The sequence below is a fragment of the Rhineura floridana genome, chromosome 15, assembly GCF_030035675.1.
Source record: "Rhineura floridana isolate rRhiFlo1 chromosome 15, rRhiFlo1.hap2, whole genome shotgun sequence".
In the NCBI taxonomy this organism is placed as follows: domain Eukaryota; kingdom Metazoa; phylum Chordata; class Lepidosauria; order Squamata; family Rhineuridae; genus Rhineura; species Rhineura floridana.
In genome coordinates this window covers 28572423-28595305 of record NC_084494.1, presented here as the reverse complement: position 1 = coordinate 28595305, position 22883 = coordinate 28572423, and the positions used below count along the sequence as shown (strand labels likewise).

Genomic DNA, 22883 nt, shown 5'->3' with positions numbered 1-22883 from the left:
AGAAAGGCCAGATTCAGTAAATTAGGTCTAACCACATCTTCTCTATTTTGGGCTCTGTATACTTTGCTGACAAAATTATTCCTATGTGTTTTGATTTGGGGGCTGCCATTTTGAATGCAGTGTCAGAATTTAAGGCCTTGGAGGCTCAGAGAGCCTCGAACTGGGGAAGGGGTGTGGTTCAGGGATAGAGCATGTGTTTTGCATTCAGAAGTCCAATCTCCAGCATATTTTGATGAATGACACCCACTGCCAATCAGTGCAGGGCAGGGATAGCAAAATTTGGATAAGCGTGAATTTTGAAGGATGTCTGTGCTTCAGTTCTCATAAGATTTCAGAAAGTGCAAATCTGAGAGATTTGGCTTTAAATCCAAACTGAACTGAATTTCTCCCATATCCCTACTCTCAAACGTGCTGTTAAGGTGTGGAACCACTTACCAGCAATGGTTTGTATTCTGCAGCATGTATATATGTATGTGCATATGTATGTATGTAGAGTATGTATAGAAAGCAGTAAATAAGAGTGGGAGAGGGAGATGTAATATGGCTAGCAAGAGAGAGAGGTTCTAGTTCAAGGTTCTGGTTTTGGTGTACAAAGCTCTATACAGCTTGGGACCAGGATACCCGAACGATTGTTTTATCCCTTATATACCCAGTCGATCACTGTGCTCTGCAGGTGAGGGTTTCTTACCATCTTATCAGGAGGTCTATTCCGCCCAACATAGGAAGCGGACCTTTAGTGTTGTGGCACCTACACTTTGGAATTCCCTCCCCTTTAAATATTAGACAGGCGCCATCTTTGTTAACTTTTTGGCACCTGCTGAAGACCTTCCTCTTTCAGCAAGAAGGAAAAGTCACTACCAGTACATGGATGAACGGGCAAAGAAGACAACAGGCAATGGAGTATGTAACTGTGATACAATGCAAACTAATATTAAGAATGGTCAAAACGACAGTGAAATGCACTACCGACACCAAATGACCAAAATACAGGACAAATCACAACAGATAGTAAAATATGCTGCAAATGCCAAAAGCAGTGAAGTGTAACACTATTATTGAAGTATGACACTATAATGACAGCTATTCCGGATTATAAAAACTGTTTCAATGTTCCAATTTAAGAAGTTTGAACACCTGCCTTGATATTTACAAATGCAACACAGCGCTGTTAGCACAGTAAGGCTGTTGCGCTACTCTAACTGACAACACAGCAGACGGCAATAGATTAGAGCTGACACTGCCGCAATTGGTAGCATGTCATGTATGCCATCAATACAGGGCTTCTCAAACTGCGGCCAGCAAGCTCCATTCAAATGGTCTGTGATACGTCTGCATGAAATATTCAGGTTGATCCTTCATGGTATTTTTATCGCTATGCCTATTTCTTCCATTGTATTTTATTGTACTACAATTTGACTTCTATGGTATGCAAACTGTTAATGCAATAAAATACAATGTATAAGAAATAAAAGAAGCGATAAAAAGACAATGAAATATCATACAGCATCTAAGACACTACATTACGATTGCTCCAACAGTGAGAAAAATCATTAAGTGCTCTGACAAGACCATCAGCGATTTGCAAGTGGTCCATGAGAACAAAAAGTTTGGGAACCACTGCCATAATATATATTGTGTTACCTTGCAGACACGATGCTGAGAGGATGAAAAAATATATAGCCTGTATATCCAAGTTATTATACATAACACCAACACTAGCTATGGAAATTAAATAGATTTCATGGAAACCTATTATTCTCCTGACTTATCTCATGAATATGGGAAAAATAACTAATAATGTGTGACAGGTTGAAGCTATCAGCTGCGAGCAGATTAAACAACAAATGGAAATATAGAGAAACAAATTCAAAATGTATTTGCCTACTGGATTTATATCCCACTTTTCTTACATCATGGAACTCAAGGTGGTGAAGACAGAGACCACATTCACACCATACATTTATTCCACTTCAAACAATCATGGATTTCCTCAAAGAATCCTGGGAAGTGTAATTTGTGAAGGTTGCTGAGAGTTGTTAGGAGATTTGTATTATCCCCACCCCCAGAACTGCAGTTCCCATGATTCTCTGGGAAGAGGGACTGACTGTTAAACCACTCTGAGAATTGCCACTCTATGAGGGGAATAGGAGTCACCTAACAACTCTCCACACCCTTCAGAAAGTACACTTCCCAGGATCCTTTGAGGGTAGCCATGACTGTTTAAAGGGGAATGATAGTGGCAGAAATGCAAGCTGTGAACGTGACAAGAATTCCTCATTGTCTCCCATCCAGACACTGCCCAGGCTTCCTTAGAATCAGCAAATGGTTGTGTCATGCGACCTCAAATCATTCCAGACAAAGTTAGTCCCACAACTGTAATGCTACCCAGGGTAGCCTTCCCCAGCTGTGCTGGCTGGGGATGATGGGAGCTGTAGTCCAAAACATCAGGAGGGCACCATGGTGGGAAAGTCTGGTGATATGTAACCTAGACTGGTTACTAGGGAATAGGCCCCACTCAATGCTAATCTTACCCCTTTGATGTGGCCAGAGCGTGTTTCCAAATCTTCCAGGAGTCTCTCTGTACCTCTGTGCCTGTCACGTCCCATTGTATTAGCAAGCTCAGTAATGCAGGAAATGGGTTTCAGGAAATAAGACAAGCAAAAAGCAGAAATAGTCCTAAGGCTTGCAAACAGCCTCAAATTGCAACATTAAAGCTTAGCAATCTGACAAATAGGCTCTAGTTCAAATAAATCTCATGCTAAATACATCGGTAATCAAAGTGACACCCTCCAGTTGTTGTTAGACTTCCATTAGCCCCAGACAGCATAGACAAAGGTTGGAGATGATGGAAGCAACATCTGGAAGGCACTCCGCTGTCTTCCCCTGCCATAATAAAAGTATTAAGGTGCTGCAAGACTCTGTACTGTTTTTGCAGCAACAAACACAGCATGCGAGAGATGAGCATGCTTCCAGAACTAATCCTCTAGAACAAGTGCAGGAACCTTTAACCCTCCAGATGTTGCTGAACTACAACTCCCATAATCTCTGGCTATTGGCTATGCTTTCTAGGGCCGATGAGAGTTGCAGTTCAGCGTCATCTGGAGGGCCAAAGGTTCCCAACTCCTGCTCTAGAAGATGAGCTGTAAATATTGAATATTTTCATTTATTTTCCAATGCAACTAGCTTTATATATTCAAGATACCTGTATTTTATATAAGAGCAACCTAGCTATGGAAAGGTCAGGGCTGAAAGATTGCACTTATGCACTCACCACATGGGGCAGTTCTAGGCGGGAACCTAAACAGGTATGGAAAACCTGCCCTTTGCCCTCACAACCAGTCCAGGTAGTAGCCCTGCCTGCCAGCTTTCCCCTCCTAACTCTCAGTGTTGCCCTTGTAGAACTCAGCAGGGAGGAAGACGGGAACAAAACTAGAGTTGGTTGGTTCTGCCTGTCATTGGCTCTGCTGCCTTCTGCCCTACCTGACTCAACAGGCACAAGCTACCACCACTCCTCTCTCTCTCTCTCTCTCTCTGAGCTCCTCCCACTTACATGGAATTGGGCCGAGGGCCACACATAGCATATTACTATATGTGAGTATATTACTAAGAACAGCATACATTTCCGGTGCTCTCTCATACAAACAACAATGAACTCTGGTATGCAACTCCTAAAGCTCATCACTGAAAGAATCAAGGGGAGGGGATCAGTGCTTACAAAATCTGCTTAAAGGAGCTGGGGCTGGCAGAGGAAATGTTTGGGGAAAGTACCAGTCTTTCATTTTCCAATAAAATTCTCTGTGCCTCTTGGAGACTTCATTTCATATCTGTCCTCCTGAATGCCAAACCAGGCAAGCTGTGAGGACAATCATTTCAAGGTAGGTGGATTAAAGTGTGGACAGAGTGGCTGGAGGCCAACTGTCTTAGATTCTGTTCCAATTACAGGAGGTGCTGACTTGATATGAAGAAAGGTGGGAGGTGGAGTTCTTTTTTTCTCCCATAATCCTCTGCTGCTAATTCCATCACTTTTCTATTTTCCTCCAGGGCCTTATGGAAAAAATCAACATGACCTTCTTGGGGAATATCTCAGCAGTAGGAACAGCCACTCTACAGTAGTCATAACCCCCATGAACCTGGCCATTGCCTTCTTGGTCTCAATGTCCTTCCTGGTGGGAACAGCTGTGAATGGGCTCTTCCTCTGGTTCGGGGTGAAGATAAAGAGAACAGTGAACACCCTCTGGTTCCTCCACCTGATTCACACCCACTTAATCTGCTCTTGGAACATGCCTTTCATCATCGCCTGCATCCTTTTTGATTTACACTGGGCCTTGGGCACAGTTATGTGCAAGCTTCTCAACACAATTATTTCTCTGGGGATGTTCAACACTGTCTTTCTACTCACCATCATCAGCCTGGACTGCTACCTCCTCACCTGCCATCCCATCTGGTCCTGGCGCAAGCACACGATACCCCAGGCACAGAGGGTAATTGCAGGTGTCTGGCTTGGTTTCCTAGTTCTGAGTGCCCCATGCTTAGCTTTCTGGGAGACTTGAGAGGCAGAGAAGGGCAGGATTGTGTGTGTCGATAATTACGCCTTCTCCAATGACTGGGTTGGGGCCAAAACGAAGGCCCTGAGGGATCGTGTACATTTGGCTCTCTTTGTGATTCGGTTCCTGCTGGCCTTCCTGGTTCCATTCTTCATCATCATGGGCTGCTCTTATTGGGTGGGTCAAGAAATGAAGAAAAAAAGGTTGGTGAAAAGGACTGGGAAACCTTTCAGAATCCTTGTGGCTTCTCTGGCATCGTTCTTCATCTCCTGGCTTCCCTACCATCTCTTCCATGCGTCGTTGCTCCTTGGGGATCCAAAGTGATAGTAACAGTTCTGCGAGTAATGTATACAGCTGGATTCTGTTTCAATATCTGCTTCACACCCATTCTTTACATCTTTGTTGGGGAGAAGTTCCAGGAGGTCTTCAAGACATCCATGCTTGCCCTGGTTCGGAAGGTTTTGTGGATGATCCCATCACATTTGCCGACAATGTAAATACAGTGGAAGTGGTACTGGCCAACATTCAGAGGGACATAGGTCCCTCATCGCTCAGCCATGGTCAGGGATGAAGAAAGCTGTAGCTGAACAACATCCAGAGGGACATCGGTCCCCAACCCCTCTAACATTTAGCCTAAGTCTCCCCAGCTGGAGGTGAGGCATTTCACAGAAGACTGTTCCATTTTAGAGGTGAGCAAACATGGCCTCCTGAAATTAAGAACATCAGGGTATATCCAATGTTACTCAGAGTAGATCCATTGAAATGAATGGGCATGACTCAGGCCCATTAATTTCATTGGCTTTACTCTGAGTAGATCTTAGTTGAATGCATCCCACAGGAAGCTGCCTTATACTGAATCAGAGTGTTGGCCCATCGAGCTCAGTATTTTCTGCACTGACTGGCAGCAGCTCTGAAGGGTTTCAGACAGGGGTCTGTCCCTGCTCTACCTGGAGATGTTAAGGGTTCAACTTGGGACCGTCTTCATGGGAAAACAGATGGCTATGGCCCTTCCTCCATATTCACTTTATTCGTGGGTGGTGCAATTGGAGGAGACCATTCTGCCAAATTCTTTTCAGGAGAAGAAGAAATTCTCCAGCCATTTCTTGGGGATCCCCATAAGCAGTGGTTTTGGCACAGCTTGTTTCTTTTCCCTCAAAGGCCCCTTTTGCTTCCACTTCTATGAGGCAGCAGTGGCAACTGTGTGTGCAGCTTGGCTACTGCTTTGCATTCTTCTAATCTCCTGGACCGAGCATCTTTCCAGGGCATTGTGGAGGACAGTGCTGCTCACCAGAAACAATGAGGGATAATAGTTGGAAAAATGCTCCTCTTTTCTAGAAGGAGTGACACTTTTTTTAAAAAAAAATCTCAGAATTTCCTCAGGGAAAAAAAACTCCTTTGGAAAAGTTTTGTTAGGGCTCAAATTAACATTCCTGGATAACTGGCCATCCCTCTTCCATCTTTGGAATGTAACACTCATGAGAGTTTGGGAAGGTTATACCCTCCAGCGAGTGGAAGAAGAAAGGGAATTAGTTTGGAAGTCAGGGGGAAAAAGAGCATTGGAAAGAGGTTTATATTGGGAGGGGGAGGGGGCTGATGGGTTATCTAGAAATCAGCTGGTGGAAATTGGTTGGGAAGCTCTGAGTGAGTTGAAAAGCTGCTTTTAGGGACTCTGGTGCAAGGGAGGTGGTCCAATGCATTTGCTGCCTGCTGTTGCAATCTTTACTTTCCTCTGCTATCCTTGACTGCTTGTATATTACCAAATATAGCCAATGTCACCAAGTCATGGTAAGCAAAGTTCCAAGTAGGGTGAGATGCCATCTCACTTCCTCCGGGCCAAAAACCATCCCACTTCTTTTCAACAAATATAACTCAGCCTGGCCTATTTGAAATTAAACCTTCACACTTCCTTTTAAAACTTAAAATGAAACCACCCATTTCATGTTGTTCTTCCACCTAAAGCGCTGGGTGTAAGTCCTCTATTGGCCAACAGGGCCTTAGGCTGCAAAAAAGAAGAAGAAGATAGAAAACAAAAACCTTTATTCATGAGTAAACATCATTGGACACAGTGAGATTTACTTCTAAGTGCACATGCTGAGGATTGCATTGAAAAACTATGTCATGGTTTCTGCCGAACTCTCTAGCAATCTATTATTATTCAAAGGCATTCTGTTCCAAGAAATTGAGATGAAGGAAGTAGGTTATACTGAAAATCAACTTGCAGAAAAGATTTGTGTGACACACAAGCTTTTCAACTCCCATAAATATCTTGTACCCTTGGAACATTTCTTCAGTTCTATATGCCAAACTGAATGCCAAACAGTGGAAAGCTCTGAGGACAGCCATTTCTAGACAAGCAGATCAAGGTCACCAAGTGAGTGGGGCATGTCCAGAGGACTGGAGGTGGGTTGGGGTGAGGGTGGGGTGGAGGACTGTTCGAAAGCCAAATATCCTCAATTCTTTTCATAGTTATGGATGATGGGGCAGAGATTCAATTCAGGTTGCATTTAAAGCTGAATCTATCAAATCTGCAATTTCCGAAACAATACGAGAACTAAAACAGAGCCAGCCTTTGAAATTTGCATTTATCCAAACTTTGCAACGCAGTTCTCTGACCAACCAATGTTGTCAAAAATGCATCTATTAGGCGGAAATGTACATGAAAATGGATATATTCATGAACATAACATACCAACATGTATTACATTAAGAAAATTTGGCTGCAAATATGTACATTAGTCACAGCTGCAAATAAAAATGTGTTTATTAGGACAAGGTCACACTAAAATGCTGAAGACTTTTCATGAAGATTAAAAAATGGCAAATTTCTGCAAAAATGTGGAGAACTGATTTAAGATTGAGGAAAAAATGAGAAACTGAGAAAAATGAAATTGACAGATCCTTTTGTCCCTAGTTATGGAAGACGAAGACTTGAAATAGAAAAGGTGGGAGTTGGAACATCAAGGAACTTGAGGCCCTCCAGATATTGCTGGACTACAACTCCCATCATCCCTGGCCATTGGCGTGTGACTACTGGCTGGAGCTGATGGATGGCAGCTGGAGTTGAACAGCATCTGAAAGGCCACAGGTCCCTGATCTCAACAATGTGAGGTTTATTATCAGAACTCTGAACTGAAGGTAATTTGGCAGTCTTAGATCCCATCCCTCAAAGGGAAATGGGCTTGAGCAGGGAAACCTAGAATCAGGTTTGAATGCCAGCTCTTCCGTCTATCATTGTGAAACCATATGAAAATTTTATTGAATGTATACAGCATGTTTCTCCTTCTTTGAAGCCTAGTGTGCTAACTTTCTTAGCTTTGAATTTTGGTTACGCAGAGTGCATAAACTTGATCAGATGATAATATTTTTCCATTCCTCATGTTCTTAGACTATTCATTCTCTAAACTGATTCTGATCTCTCTTTTTTTGGCTCTCGTTCCCTCTATCTTCCATCTATCTCCATCTCACATCTCTCCTCCCTCTTCCTCCAGGGCCTTATGGACCAAAGGAACACAACAATGATCTTGCAGAATATCCAGATCGCACAAATGAATGCAAGCCACTCTACAGTAGTCATAACCACCACAAATCTGCCCATTGCCATCCTTATCATGGTGTCCTTCCTGGTGGGAACAGCTGTGAATGGGGTCTTCCTCTGGGTGCTGGGGATGAAGATGAAGAGAACAGTGAATACTACCTGGTTCCTTCATCTGATTCTCACGTACTTGCTCTCTTGTTCCCTCCTGCCTTTCTTTGCTGTCTTTGTCTTCTTTGATTTTGACTGGATCTTTGGCCCAATCATGTGCAAGTTTTTACTCTCCTCCTTCTCCCTGGGAATGTTCACCACAGTCTTTCTACTCACCACTGTCAGCCTGGACCGCTTCCTCATCACCTGCCATTCCGTCTGGTCCCGGCGCAACCGCACAATACCCCATGCGCAGAGGGTAATTGCAGGTGTCTGGCTTGCTTCCCTAGTTCTGAGCGCCCCCAACTTTCCTTTCCTGGAGATTCGAGAGGTGGAGGGGAAGAGAAAGTGCGGCCATGAATTCCGTGTTCACCTGGCTTTCTTTTTGGTCCAGTTCTTGCTGGCTTTCCTGTTTCCTTTCATCATCATTATGACCTGCTACTGTTGGATTGGTTGTGAAATGAAGAAGAAAAGGTTACTGAGGACTGGGAAGACTTTCAGAGTCCTGGTGGCAGTGGTGGCATCGTTCTTCATCTGCTGGCTCCCCTACCATCTCTACCGAGCTTCACTGCTGCTTATGAAAGAGTCTGAACTCATTGTGCAGGTTCTATGGGATACTGCAGCTGCTGGAGTTTGTTTCAATATTTGCTTCACCCCCATCCTGTATCTGTTTGTTGGGGAGAAATTCCAGGAGGTCTTCAAAAGATCAATTTTTGCGTTTTTGCAAGGTTTTGCAGATGATCCCGTTAGCCCTGGGGACCAGTAGTGTAGTCACAATTTCATAAGTGCAGGGTCCCTTCGTGATAGTCACAGCCACGCCCCCTCCCAGCCACATTCTTTCTAAGATTATGCAACCTTCTAACATTATAGAATAATCTGGGCCAGGTGTGAATACTGCTTTCTGCTTCTCTATCCTTCTTAATGCCGTCTCCTACAAACATCCCTAGGAGCTAATCAGCATGAAAGGGGAGTGTGTCAGCTACTGAAAAGAGTCTTCTCCTTTCACTCTGATTGGCTCTGAACAGCAGAAAAGGACAAGGAAGCATGCTAGAAGACTCTTTTCAGTGGCCAGCGCACTCTCCTTTCATGCTGATTGGTCATAGGATGCTGGAGACACGGGGCCCTGCTGGAGACACGGGGCCCTGCTGGAGAAACCTGGCTCCCAAAAAAGTAAGGGGTCTATGACCCCCTGAGACCCTGGATGACTATACCCCTGCTGGGAACAATACCAACGCTGGTGAGGAGGGTGATCAGACTCATATTCATAGCTCAATGGGTTGAGCACATGCATTGCAAGCAGGGGGCCCCAGGTTCAGTCCCCAGCGTCTCCAGATAAAGCTGTGAGAGGATGTTATCTGAAATCTCGCAGGGTCACTGTCAGTCAGTGTATGGAGTGACACAGACCAATTTGGTGTAAGGTAGCTTCTTAAGGGAAGGATCATAGCTCAGAGGCAGAGCATACATGATGCTTGCCCAAAGTCCCAAGATTCAGTCTCTGGCATCTCTAGGTTGGGCTATGAGAGACTTCTGCCTGAAACCTTGATGAGCAACTGCCAGTCAGTGTAGACAATGCTGAGTCAGAGGGACCAATGATCTGGTTCAATATAAAGCAGTTTCCTATGGATCCTAATCAACTCCTTTGAAATGTGTTGGAGGACAGCTTTGTGCATACCATGGACTGCGAAAAAGACAATTAATTGGGTGTTAGAACAAATTAAACCGGAACTATCACTAGAAGCTAAAATGATGAAACTGAGGTTATCATACTTTGGACACATCACGAGAAGACACGATTCACTAGAAAAGACAATAATGCTGGGAAAAACAGAAGAGAGTAGAAAAAGAGGAACCAAACAAGAGATGGATTGACTCCATAAAGGAAGCCACAGACCTGAACTTACAAGATCTGAACAGGGTGGTTTATAACAGATGCTATTGGAGGTCGCTGATTCATAGGGTCGCCATAAGTCCTAATCGACCTGAAGGCACATAACAACAACCACCACCTATGTATCCTATGGCAAAAGTACCCAGGAGCTGAAGGTGATTTTGAAGAGCAACCTACCATCTCCTTGAAGAAGCTAATTTGGGTCACATGTAGAGAGAAAGGTGGTTCTTACAAAAGGCTGACTGCAAGTTGGAGAGGTCCCTGTGTTCAATGCCCTTGGGGGGTGTCCCCTCCTCTGCTTGGGGGCCCGGGTGAGCTTCCCTGGCAACAGGGGTGCTCCAAGCTTTGCTTGGTGGTTATAGGGATGGGACAGAAATCTTGCATTTAATTTCTGAAACAGTGTGAGAACTGGAATCCCTTCAAAATTTGCACTTCTCTAAATTGCACTATGCAATGTGTACAAAAATACATGTACTTGGCTAAAGTGTGCAGAAACATGCACTTTGCTGAAAATAACATACCAAATGCATTATATTAGGGAACATTGCTCTGCAAAAATGTGTATAGTATGTTATGTGTATATCCGGCAAAATGGCATACAAATGTGTGTATTAGGAGAAATGTGCACTAAAAGGTTGATGGATTTTCATGAGGACTTTTTAAAAAAATAAATACATAAATAATGAACTGATGTTGAAATGTGGACAGACTTGACCATCCTTAGGTGGTTGGTGGCTGCATTTTAACCTACAATCCTTCCTATGCGAGACTGTAGTGGGGGGAATTAAAACGGCAGCTAAACCAAGCATGCAGTATTGCCCAGATCACTGAGCCAACTTTTTTTTTAAGGGAGGGCATCAGATGCCCTAGAATGCCAGGTGCTGATTCATACCATACATTTATTCCACTATTATTCCACTCTGAACAGTAATGGCTTCCTCCAAAGAATCCTGGGAAGTGTAGTTTGTGAAGGGTGTTGAGAGTTGGGAGGAGACTGCTAGTCCTGTCATAGAGCTATAATTCCTAGAGTTCTCTGGGAAGAGAGACTGACTGTTAACCTACTCAGGGGTGAGGAGACAATAAAAGAAATGTCAGTATTTATTGTGGACTATCTGCTCAATCACTGATTTTAGCCACTATTTGAATTCTCACAATTAATTTGCATTTATCCATTACTTTTTTTTTTTTTGTCACACACTTCATCCAAGGAACTCAGGGTAATGTTGATGAGTGTTTTAGCCTCCAATTTATCTCCAGAAAAGTCCTGTGAGGTAGGTTAGGTAGGTTAGGCTGAGAAATTAGGGAGTGGTTCATGGATGAATGGAGGTTTGAACCCAGGCATGAAGATTAAGGTTGTTCCTTAACTCAGGAGTCAAGCTGCTATTCCCAATTAATGTTTTGGATAGGCTTCCTCCACCTCCTTCATACTCTTGTTCTCTCATCAGGAAGAGACCCAAAGAACGAGGTGACAAACCTCTGGCCATCTAGATTTGGAGGGACTCTTGACTCCTCTCCCAGACAGCATGGCCAACAGCATCAGAGGGCTAGATGGCATCCCTGTCCCAGCTCTAGTGGGAGGTTGAGAAGGTTTATACTACAGAGGAGGAGAAGCCTGAGAGGAAATAGAACCAGGCCCCAGGGGGCAAAAGCCTTGACTGTGCTGCTGACCCTTCCCTACCTGCCGCCTCCTCAACTTGCAGCACAGAACAAGATGGAGATCATTTCTGGGCTGCCAATAAATTGCTCGGAGAGCACAGATCCAAATTGAACTGTTTGTTGGGATTCCATACACAGGAGGGGAAGGAAAAATGAGCTTCAAGACAAATAACACAAAAAAACTCTCTAACCTTGCCATGCATAGCTGACCCAAGACATGTTTTTTTTTTCTGGCTGAAGCAAAGGGGACAAGATGATCTCCTCACCCCACCCCACCCCACAGTTCCACATATAGAAGCTGGCCGGACTGGCAATATACTCTTTTTTCAGCACTCTGGTGATTGGACAGCAGCCTCCACTGCACCTAAAAGCAGCAGGCTCATTTAAAGGGCAGAGGACATACCCTGGAGAATGGCCAGACCTCAATGGTAGAGCATCTGCCTTGCGTGCAGACGGTCCCAGGTTCAGCATCACCAAGTAGTGCTGGGGGTGTCCCCTGCCTGAAACCCTGGAGAGCTGCTGCCAGCCAGTGTGGCTAATATTGAGCTAGATGGAACAATGGTCTGACTCGGTATAAGGCAGCTTCCTATGTGTGCCACTAGCAAAGGGACAGCATACTTTGCTGGGAACAGCAAGCTAGTTTGGGAGGCAGAAGGCAGACTTCAGAAAAGGATGACAGCTCAGAGGCAGAGCATCTGCTGTGTGTGCAAAAGGTCCTCAATTTACTCTCCAGCATTTCCAGGTGAGAATGGGAATTTCCACTGCCTGAAATCCTGGAGAGCTTGGCCAACCAACCTTGCTGGACAAATGTTAAGGACCTGAGAGTCTAATTAGGGCTGTGGGCCTTGGTTTTATTAGAAGCCGCTAACTATAACTTGGACAATCTGTTTGATAATGCTTGCTGCCATTCAGAGGGAGAGTGTTATTGGCACAGAGCTGCTGTGCACTGTACCCTGTGTGTGAGGTGAGGGAGTGAATACTGCATTGATTGATCATTACTTCCATTCTGAGACTAGGGTCACATTCACATTTATTCCACTATTATTCCACTTTAAAGGGTCATGGCTTCCCCCAAAGAATCCTGGGAAGTGTAGTTTGTGACGGGTGCTGAGAGGAGTCTTCTATTCCCCTCATAAAGCTACAATTTCCACAGTTCTCTGGGAGGAGGGACTGACTGTTAAACCACTCTGACATTTCTACCTCTGTGAGGAAAACTGGAGTATCCTGACAAGTCTCAGTACCTTTCCCAAACAACACTTCCCAGGATTCTTGGGGGAAACCATGCCTGTTTAAAATGAATAACTATGGAATAAATGTATGGTGTGAATGTGGCCTGTACGAGTTGTAATCTGCTTAGCTGTTTGTGTTGTACAAAGTGCCAGGGTTTTTTATGTGTTCTGATTTGATAGTATAATTTTATTTTAAAATATTTTATTTGAAATTAATATTCTGCACTGTACTTGATTTTGTATACCATTTTGAAAATTTGTTCTTTAAGTTCCGTTTGATATATCGTTCTGATATCTTTGTATTGCGTCTGATCTCTATTTTGTATATTGTTTCTGAGATTTCTTTATATTGTATCTGATTTTTATATTAATTTGTGGTTTTTTTCTTACCTTTTTGATAATTGATTTGTATTTTTATACATGGTTTTGTTGTTCTTCTGTATGGTACTGGCCTTTTACTTTGCACACTGTTTTGCAAATATGTTCTATAGTAATTGATTTTTATTTTTCTGTAAATCACTTTGAGATTCTTTGAATGGAAAGTGATTAAGAAATTTTCCAAATAAATAATAAGTAAATCTGAAGGAGCCCTTTCTACCCATGTAAATGCATTTGCATCATGCGTGCTGGTGGATGTACCTTCTCTGGACGCTACCTGTTTTCAGGTTATTCAAACCCCCTTTCCCTATAGCTTTTATGGAATGTAAAAGTTCCAAATAAATTGATGTATGAGCAAATTCTCAGCTAAAGACAGCTTCCACATTATATTTGGATGGTGTATCATGTTTTATATGTACCTGGATAAATGTACATGACTTTGAACATGCCACCCTGGATCCTTTGGGAGCAAGAGTGGGATCTAACTGTAAGAAATGAAAAATAATAACATTTCTTCTGCTTCCTAGTAAAAACAATATATATTATTAGCAGAAATTGCTTGGAAAAATGTGTACATTAAAATGCTTACAAATTTTCATGAAGGCATTTTTTTAAAAAAGAAACCATAAATTGATGCAGATAGAATTGGGGAAGTGAACTTCAGACTGGAAAAATGAGAATCTGAAATGGACACAGACAGCATGCTTAATGGACAGGGATGAGGGGAGATGTAGTCCAGCAACATCTGGAGGGCTACAGGGTAATGGGAGGAGGATGGAGAATATGTGGAGTGTGTATAGAAACCCCTGAGCTTTGCATAGCTGGAATGTAACCTGTCCAAAAGGTAAAATTCACATGCATTGCTCTGCCCACTTTTCTACTGACCCCACCCACAACTCCGTCCATTTCTGGAGACTGCTGATCTAGCTAAAGTGACCCATGCATTGGTCACTTCTCGACTTGATTATTGTAATTCTCTTTATACTGGGCTCCCCCAAAGAATACTGCAACAACTTAAATTGGTGCAAAGAGCAGCGGCTCTAATGATAACAGGAGCAAACTGGCAAGCACACACCACACCGCTCCTTCAACAACTTCACTGTCTGCCTGTTTTCTATCGAATACATTTTAAAATATTAACTCTAACTTTTAAAGAGCTGCATGGTTTGGGCCCCTCTTATTTATCCAATCGGATCTCTTTGTATGAACCCCCTTGGCTCTTGAGATCTGCCATGAATTCCCTCCTTTTTCCCGAATTCACTTGTCCAATGTTAGAAATAAGACATTTTCTGTAATTGCCCCTACTTTATGGAACAATTTACCACAAGAAATACGTCTGTCTTCTTCCCTCTTAATTTTTCGTCGGCAGCTTAAAACCTTTTTATTTTCTTTAGCTTTTAAACCGTGAGATGTTGTTGTACCTTGTTATTTGATATTAATTGTTTATTACCGTTCTGTTATGCTGCTCTGAATTTCTTTGGAAAGAGAGTGGGATAGAATTTTTTTTAAATAAATAAAATAAATAAATAAATATGCCCCCCCAAAGCTGCCCCTGAAGAAATGAGGCCCTCGAACTGAAAAAGGTTGCCCACCCTGATCTATCTACACCAACACTTTCCAACTTAGTATCCTCCATTTATTTTGGACCACAACTCCCACCATCCATGACTGTTGGCCATGCTGGATAGAGCTGATGGGAGCTGTAGTCCAAAACATCAGGAGTCACCAAGCTGGAGATGCCTGGTCTACAGTGACTGGTAGTGGCTGTACAGGGTTTCAGAAAGGTGTAAGAAGAAAGCAAAGGAGAGGACTGTGAATCTCACCTGTCTCTTTGGAGAAAACACTTTCAGTCCGCACCTGCTCAACGTGACACTTCCTAAGCCAGGGATGGGTAACCTATGGCCCCCCAGCTGTTGCTGGGCTCCAACAGCCCTTGCCAGCATGGCCCATGGGCAGGAACATTGGGAGCTGTAGTCCAGAAACGTAAGAAGGGCCACAGATTCCTCACTGCTGTCCTAAGCAGAGTTGGTATGACCAGGTTATAAGCCTACAAGCTGTACAAGTAACAAACAGCCTGGCTTGTTGTAAATGCTAAGCAAACTCTTCAAAATGAGGCCATTCAATTAAAACAGTCTTTGTGTTCCTAGGAAGAAGGTTTCAAAGACTAAAAACATAGTTTTTCATCGCCTTTTCAGTGGTGACTTCCTGCCTATGGAATATTCTCCCCAGGGAACCTGGAACCATCTTTATCCATTTCTAGGTGCCAGGCAAAGACCTTCCCCTACACCCAGGCCTTTGGCCCTTGGTGACCTCTTTTAATGGGGGCAGGATTTGTATATCTGCCCATTATTTGTATTGATTGTGTTTGTTTTAATTTGGTTTTTAATTGTCAGAGATTGTTTTTAGACTTTATGGATTATGTTTGTTTTTAATTGGTTATGTAAGTCACTTTGGGTCACCTGGTGATAAAAGTGACATTATCATCATCATATCACAGGATCTTGTCCTGCTGGAATCTGCTACATCACACAAAACACAACAAGTATGCTATAGAAGGGTCCCCCCCCCATCATCTAGTTCGTAGCTGTGCATGGAATAACAATTCCAATCCATGTTCATGGTTACGTATGTGAGAACAAAGAGCAGCAGTTTATGCCGTTTCATTTGAAATAAACATGTTGATGCACTTTCATTATGTGGGCTGAGCGCATCCAAGAGCGCACAGCTGAAATTGTGACGCCGTTGGCTCCCCTGAGCAAATGAACATTGCCATTATCCTTGCTTGCTTCTGCCCTCTGGTGTCCATGAATCCTTCCTCAAATACTAGAAGGCCAAGAAAAAGAACAAGGAACAAAACATGAGCCTAGAAGCAGATGGCAACATGAGAGAGTCATTAGCCAGAAGATGGGAAGGAGGAAGCCCCTGAAATCAAGCCCAATAAAAGTGAAGGGGGATTTGGGTGGACTCTCATTGCTATTGTCATTTCTTTCATGTGACTCCACTGCTCAAACAAACTGGCTCCAGAGGCAGGTGTCAAAACTAGAAGGAGGAGATCACCTGATAATGGGTGCTTGACAAGCCCCTTTCACCCAAACTGTGCCTTTACCTGCCCCACACCTGATGTAATATATAGGATGCCAGTTACAGGGAAGATGGCATGGCTTGGCAAAAAAAAAAGGCTTTTTAGGCCAAGTGGAGGCCTGGGGGATGTTATCAGGCCCAAGGGCCACAGATTCCTCATCCATGACTTACTTGATCAGGAAAATGCCGAGCAGGATGAGAATGGCTGAACTCAAATGGAGCACGTGGCCATCTGGAAAGGAGCAAAATTAAAAGTCAAGGTGAATGAGCCAGACCCAGGAATAGTATCTCTCCCTGCAATACCACAATAGATCACGAGAGGGTGCTATGCAAGAGAAAGAAAGCACAGAGTCAAGCACAGGCAAGATTTTATCACACCGGGGTGGCTAATCTGTGACGATTGCAAGAGCACTTGTGATGGCCAGAAACTGGTATTCCGAGCCATACTGCCTCTGACAGTAGCTGGTAGCTCATTGACTGCATGGAGCAGCCTTCCCCAACCTGATGCCCTCCAGATGTTGTTGACATTGTACTACAAGTCCCATCATCCCTGACCATTGGCCATCCCATTGGCTGATGGGATCTGGAGTTCAAAAACATCTGGAGGGTGGGGATAACGCTTGCATAAGGGAACACAGAGGTGGGTGGGAGCCTCTACCAACTCACCCATCCATGAAGATGGACAAGGGAGGGGGTGAATGGCAAAAACCAACCACTGCCTCTCGCTCATTCTTTTCCCCCTCCACTTTCTCAGGGGGTGGTGGGGATGGTTGCCTCTAATGATCAGCAAGAGCAGCGATGGCAATGAGATCATCCCCCGCCTGATATCTCCCACTGTGTGGCAAAAGAGGAGGAGGTGAACAGAGAAATGGAACATGTTGACCTCAGGAGTTGTTGGGCTCCAACCGCCATCAACCCCAGCCAGCATGGCTGATGGTAAGGAATGATGGAGTAATTTTGCTGGCTATGTTTTCTTACTGTTCTGATCCCAGAAGATAGGGAGAGATGGTGACATTTGGTGGGGGGGGGAGGTGATATGAAGTCACAGACACATCATGGTGTTCTCAACTATTGCCTGTACTGCAGGGTAAGTGTATGGCTAGTGAGGAATTTGCCTAGTACATCCAGGGTGGGTGTGAAGGTCACCGTAAGTCCAGCAGTTATTATGGTTATAGGTTGCATCCGAATGCCCTCTTATAGTGAGTGAGGATACAGCCACAGATTTCAGACACTGAATAGTTTCAGTGGCTTCAATTTGTGGTTTTTTCCACCTGGGGTTGCATTTCCGCAGTCTGAAGCTAACTTCTCAGAAAGCTTTGCAAATGTGTGAAATCATCATAGGACTCCTGACGATGTGGTCAAGCTGCTGAATGCTGTGTTGCACGCTACTGTGCTGCTAGACTTTGCAAAGCAACCAGTGAAGGGAGATTTATTGATCAAGCTCGATGGGTCAGGTTCTGCAGCCCTGGTTTATGTTGTAACTCAGGGCTAGGGCAGCTGGGGCCCTCCAGATGAGACTCCTACTTCCACAGCCACCATGGCCAATGGTAAGAGATGATGGGAACTGTAATCCAGCAACATCTGGAAGGCCACCGTTTCCTCATACCTGCTTGAATCCCTTGCTTGAAGTGTAGATGCAGCTAGTTTTGGAATGGAACCAACAACTTACCTTCCACTTAAGAACTTAAGAAGAGCCTTGCTAGATCAGGCCAATGGCCCAGCTAGTCCAGCATCCTGTTCTCACAGAGGCCAGAAACAAAAAGCGGGGAAAGCACCAAATGAAGATGAAAAAGAAGAGAGAGAGGCTCTGGTGCTGAGTGTGGATTTATTGAAATGCTCTACGCGTTTCAGAAATACTTTCCTTCCTCAGGAGCTGAAAACATTTAAACAAACCTAAATTACTGTTGCGGAGACAACACAGTGGTCATAAACATAACATTTTTGAAGACCACATACAATATAAATCATTAAAAAACCCTTTTTTGAATAATTAACAGTGATACATCCTTGATCACTAACATTGAACTAACATATTATAAAATCATAATGTATGGCTAAAATTAAACAGAACCTTATATTCACTATTACAAAGCAGCTTAAAAAAACTCCTTCCCCTAGAAAAACAAACGTCCTGTACTAACCCGTGGGGCTATGTTTCCTTAGCTCTATCAAAGCAATAAAAATTCATTACCAAAGCCCCATGCTGAACGTGAATCAAACTTAAAGGCTGCTAATGTTCACACATATGAGTATATAGGTTAGCACAGCTGTATAATCACTATGTGAATTTTACTGATCCAGCTAGTATTTACAGTGAAAAACTAACATGTACAGTTGTCACAGATGGTAAACCAATTTCCATATAGAAGCCGTGATTTCTTATTTTATTTAAACTCAGAAAAATCCAAGTCTTCATTTAACCCTAGAGGTGCCAAGCTTTTCAGAGAGATTATCCAAAATAACTCTCTCTTGCTAAGTAGTCTATCATTGCCCACATTTCTTTCAGTGGCCCAGAATGTAATAGCATTTGGCTTATGTTGTTCCTCAACAAAGTGTCTGACCAACGGGGCACCCATTCTTTGGTGTCTTAGGTTACAGAGATGTTCCCCAATTCTACGTTTCAATGGTCTTGATGTCTACACTACTTTGCTGTTTTTAAATGAAATAGTGGCATACCAATATATAAATATATAAAATTCTTTGGCAGTTTATTAGATAGAGTACTTGTATGCTCTGGACTCCTGAATAGTTAGAATGGAGATGGGGGTGAGAGAACCTTTAATTCTTCTGTTTGGGGGTAAGGTGTTTTGTTTATTTATTTATTTTTAATTCTCATTGTCTGTTCAGGTTTCTAGCCCCTATGTGCATGGTAAGTATGATCTGGGAAAGCACCCTTTAATCCTCTAGCTTTGAAAGGCTTTCTTGTCACACTCTTATGTTGTAATTTTGCCATCATATATATTGTTTTGTCATTTGATTGACTGATGACCTTTAACTGCACTCTACGGTATGTTTTGAGGGGCCTTTAGGCCAAAAAAGCAGTATATTAATCATCATATCATATAACTAATTCAATCATTAAAACAAAGCTTTTATTCAGGTATGGGGGAAAAATAACAATATGGCATTTAAAAGAGCATCCAGATGCACATCAGCTACATGCAACAATCCCTCTTCCTGGATTAAGAAACAAGCCTGAAATCAGGAAGTCAGTGAACACAGAATATGAGGGATATGGAGCAGGACAGTTTCTGAGTAAATGCACTGAATGATTGTACAGGCAGCCTTTGGAAAGAGAGACTGCAACAATATTCATGGCCGGATGTCCAGCTCAGTTGAGGACTTGGTGCTTGTCGTGCTCTGGCTGCTGTCTTCAGAAAAGGCATTCTCGAAGGCAGAGAGGAGGGAGAGTTTCAGCTTCTCCTTGAAATCATGTCCCATGAAGACATATAGGATGGGGTTGAGACAGCTGTTGATGAAAGCCAAGCTGGACGCCAAGGGGTAACCAATGCGCAGCACCAAAAGCAGCTCAGGCTGTACTGCAAGTTTTGTCTCAAGGAAAGAGAAGACATGATAGGGGAACCAACAGATGAAAAAGGCCACAATCACTGCAGTGATGACCTTGAAGGGCTTGCTCGATTGAGCCAACTGGTCCCTCTTCAGCTTCAGAACAATCGCCCCATAGCAAAAGAGGATGGCACTAAAGGGGATGGCGAAGGCAAAGATGAAACGGCTGATGATGATAGCTTGACGGTTGAGATTCACTTCTTCCTTGGTCTTGCCATAATTGTTAAAGCAGTTGATCTGGTTTTTATTGTTTGGGGATGGGGCAGTGTCCCGGAAATGGAAGTATGGTGAACACAGCACCAGAGCCATGATCCAAACACCCAAGGCCACAAAGGAAGCCAGCCGGGGGGTGCGGTGATTCCGAGACCACACAGGGCACCACACGGAAATGCATCGGTCGACGCTGATGACCATGAGGAGGTAAACACTGGCGTAGAGGTTGAAGAAGGCAAGGGTGCTGATGAGCTTGCACATGGCCAGGCCAAATGGCCAGTGAAAGTCCAGGGCGATATAGGCAACAGTCAGGGGCTGGAAGAAGGTGAAGGTGAAGTCAGTAATGGCCAAATTGAGGAACCAGACTGTGTTGACCGTCTTCTTCATACGGAAGCCAGCGATAAAAATGACCAGTCCATTACCGGTGACTCCCAACAGGAAGGAGAGGCTGTAGATTACCATTGTGACAAAATTTATCCGTTTGTACAAGGCGTAGGCCTCCTCATCATACTTCTGCCCCGAACCAGGAGAGGTATTGAAGATGGAGCCATTAGAATTTATTTGGGAAACAGTAAAATATGGTGGTACAGTTGTGTACTCCATTGCCTTCAACGGAGGCTCCTCACTCGTGTTTTTTCCCTTTTCCTGACTGAAAAAAGAGAAGAGATAAGAATATAAGAAATGAGCATGGATTGGACTAGATGACCTCTAAGTAGGTTTAGCATTATTTTGTCATTTCAAAAAGAGTACATTTGGCTTCGATAAGTGAAAAGTAAGAGTAATCTGTTTTACCACCTCTAAAAGAGTACAGTTGGTAACCCTACCTCTAAGGCATCTTCCAACTCTAGAATTCTATGGTAAGAGCTACCTGGTTGGATCAGATTCATATCCATCCATTTCCCACAGCTGACAGCCAAATACCTCTAGAGCACAGGTGAGGAACCTGCAGCCCATGGGCCTACTTGCTCTGCCCTAACACCATATATGATGTCAGGCAGTGGAGGCTGGTAGCTCTGATGTCAGTGAAGCAGTGAATCTGCTCCAGGTTTTAGTCAGAACTTTCAAGGAGCTCTCCAAGGTGCTGTTCAGACTAAAACCTGGAGTTCATTCCCACTGACACTGGAGCCACCAGTCTTAACTGATGTAGGTGTGGAGCAGGTAAAAACCTGGCTCAGCCAAAAGCATGTTTGCAAGCACAAGCTGATTGGTGGTGCCAGCAAAGCCTCTTTCAAAGCCCTGTACGAAAGAGCACTTTGAAAGGAGCTTCTGAAGATCAACAACCAGCTGCTTTTCATCAACAAGCCCTCTGAAGCATTATCTTGCCCAGCCCTTTGAAAGGGTTTTCTGAAGATCTAACAATCAGCTCCAACCAATGGTCAAATTTGGCCCACCAGGCTATAAAAGCTCCCCCACCCCTGCTCAAGAGGGTCTCAAAGAGTGAAGGAATGCAACTGCCTTTCCCAGTTACTTGTCCCTGGCATGTGGTGATCATGTGGTCCTCGGCCATAAGCATGATCATCAAAAAAAAAAGCTTTGTTCAGTTTGGTCTATGACCGTAAATAAAAATCAATCAATCAATCAATCAAAAAGCTTTTGTTCAGCAATGGGACAGAAGCATGTAGTTTACAAGGTCATCCACATGCAGATCATCTACAAGCAAAGACCGCTCCTCCTGGATCAAGAAACAGGCCTGAATTCACTGAATACAGAATATGAAGGAGATATCTTGTCTCTTATACGGAGTTCCCTTTGTCTGCTGGAGTTCACAGCTATTACTTGAGCCATTGAGTTCAATCCCCAGCATCTCCAGGCAGGGCTGGAAGAAGCTCCTGCACCCTAGAGAACCCCATCTGCACCATACATTTAAAGCCGTATCACACCCCTTGAAACAGTCATGGCTTCCCCCAAAGAATCCTGGAAGCTATAGTTTGTTATGGGAGCAGGCAGGTAGGTGAGCCCTGTTCCCTTCATAGAGCTACAATTCCCAGAGGGGTTGATTATTATCTATTATTATTTATTAGCTTTATATCCCACCCTTCCTCTCAGTAGGAGCTCAGGCCAGCAAACAAAAACACTAAAAACACCCTAAAACATCATAAAAACAGACTTTAAAATATATTACAACAAAACATCCTTAAAAACATATTAAAAGAAAACATCTTTAAAAACATCTTAAAAAAAAAGCATTAAAAACATATTAAAAAGCAATGCCATCACAGACGCAGACTGGAATTAGGTCTCTACTTAAAAGGCTTGTTGAAAGAGAAAGGTCTTCAGCAGGCGCTGAAAAGATAACAGATGGTGGCTGCCTAATATTTAAGGGGAGGGAATTCCAAAGTGTCGCTGCCACAGAACTAAAGGTCCATTTCCTATGTTGTGCAGAACGGACCTCCTGATAAGATGGTATGTGTAGGAGGCCCTCACCTGCAGAGTGCAGTGATTGACTGGATATGTAAGGGGTAAGATGATCTTTCAGGTATCCTGGTCCTGAGCTGTATAGGGCTTTAACAATCAGTCTCTTCCTGGGGAACTGTAGCTCTGTGAGGGGGTCTTCTCACTCTCAAAATGATAAAGCAAAGAAAAAGAGACCCAGTCTCACCCTCTGGTAAGCTTTTGGGAGTGGGAGGAGAACAGACTGACCTGGG

The 22883-nt window shown here is 43.6% G+C and overlaps 4 protein-coding genes across 13 annotated transcripts in view; 2 read left to right on the top strand and 2 right to left on the bottom strand.

The window, feature by feature from the left end:
* Window positions 1-18694, bottom strand: part of LOC133370197 (sialic acid-binding Ig-like lectin 13) — a 31919-nt gene extending 13225 nt beyond the window's left edge. The window contains exons 1-2 of one of the 3 annotated variants that reach the window (XM_061596076.1): window positions 18650-18694; window positions 16630-16690 (exon numbers count right to left, since the gene is read on the bottom strand). The gene's annotated coding sequence lies outside the window, so the exon portion shown is untranslated. Of the gene's footprint in view, window positions 1-2531; window positions 2616-16629; window positions 16691-18127; window positions 18155-18649 lie in introns of those variants that run through there. The other 2 variants (XM_061596077.1, XM_061596075.1) reach the window with 2 other exon arrangements.
* Window positions 3308-5115, top strand: LOC133370859 (probable G-protein coupled receptor 33). The gene is given in 4 exon segments (XM_061597737.1): window positions 3308-3344; window positions 4042-4854; window positions 4857-5000; window positions 5003-5115. Coding segments are annotated over 4 exon segments (1107 nt in total).
* On the top strand, window positions 8090-8992 carry LOC133370858 (probable G-protein coupled receptor 33). The gene has a single exon (XM_061597736.1). The coding sequence runs from the start codon at window positions 8090-8092 to the stop codon at window positions 8990-8992; it is 903 nt and encodes a 300-aa protein (XP_061453720.1).
* Window positions 18695-19766: 1072 nt separating the features above from the next.
* LOC133370198 (chemerin-like receptor 1) overlaps window positions 19767-22883 on the bottom strand; it is a 39715-nt gene continuing 36598 nt past the window's right edge. For 7 of the 8 annotated variants that reach the window (XM_061596083.1, XM_061596078.1, XM_061596080.1 and 4 more), the window contains one exon: window positions 20749-20887. In XM_061596083.1, coding sequence (XP_061452067.1) covers window positions 20847-20887 — 41 coding nt within the window. In that variant the 3' untranslated portion in view covers window positions 20749-20846. Of the gene's footprint in view, window positions 20888-22883 lie in introns of all 8 variants that reach the window. The other variant, XM_061596085.1, reaches the window with a different exon arrangement.

What these genes read in the sequence shown, in the direction of transcription:
- LOC133370858 (XM_061597736.1), top strand. Translation starts at nt 8,090, where the DNA reads ATGAATGCAAGCCACTCTACAGTAGTCATAACCACCACAAATCTGCCC.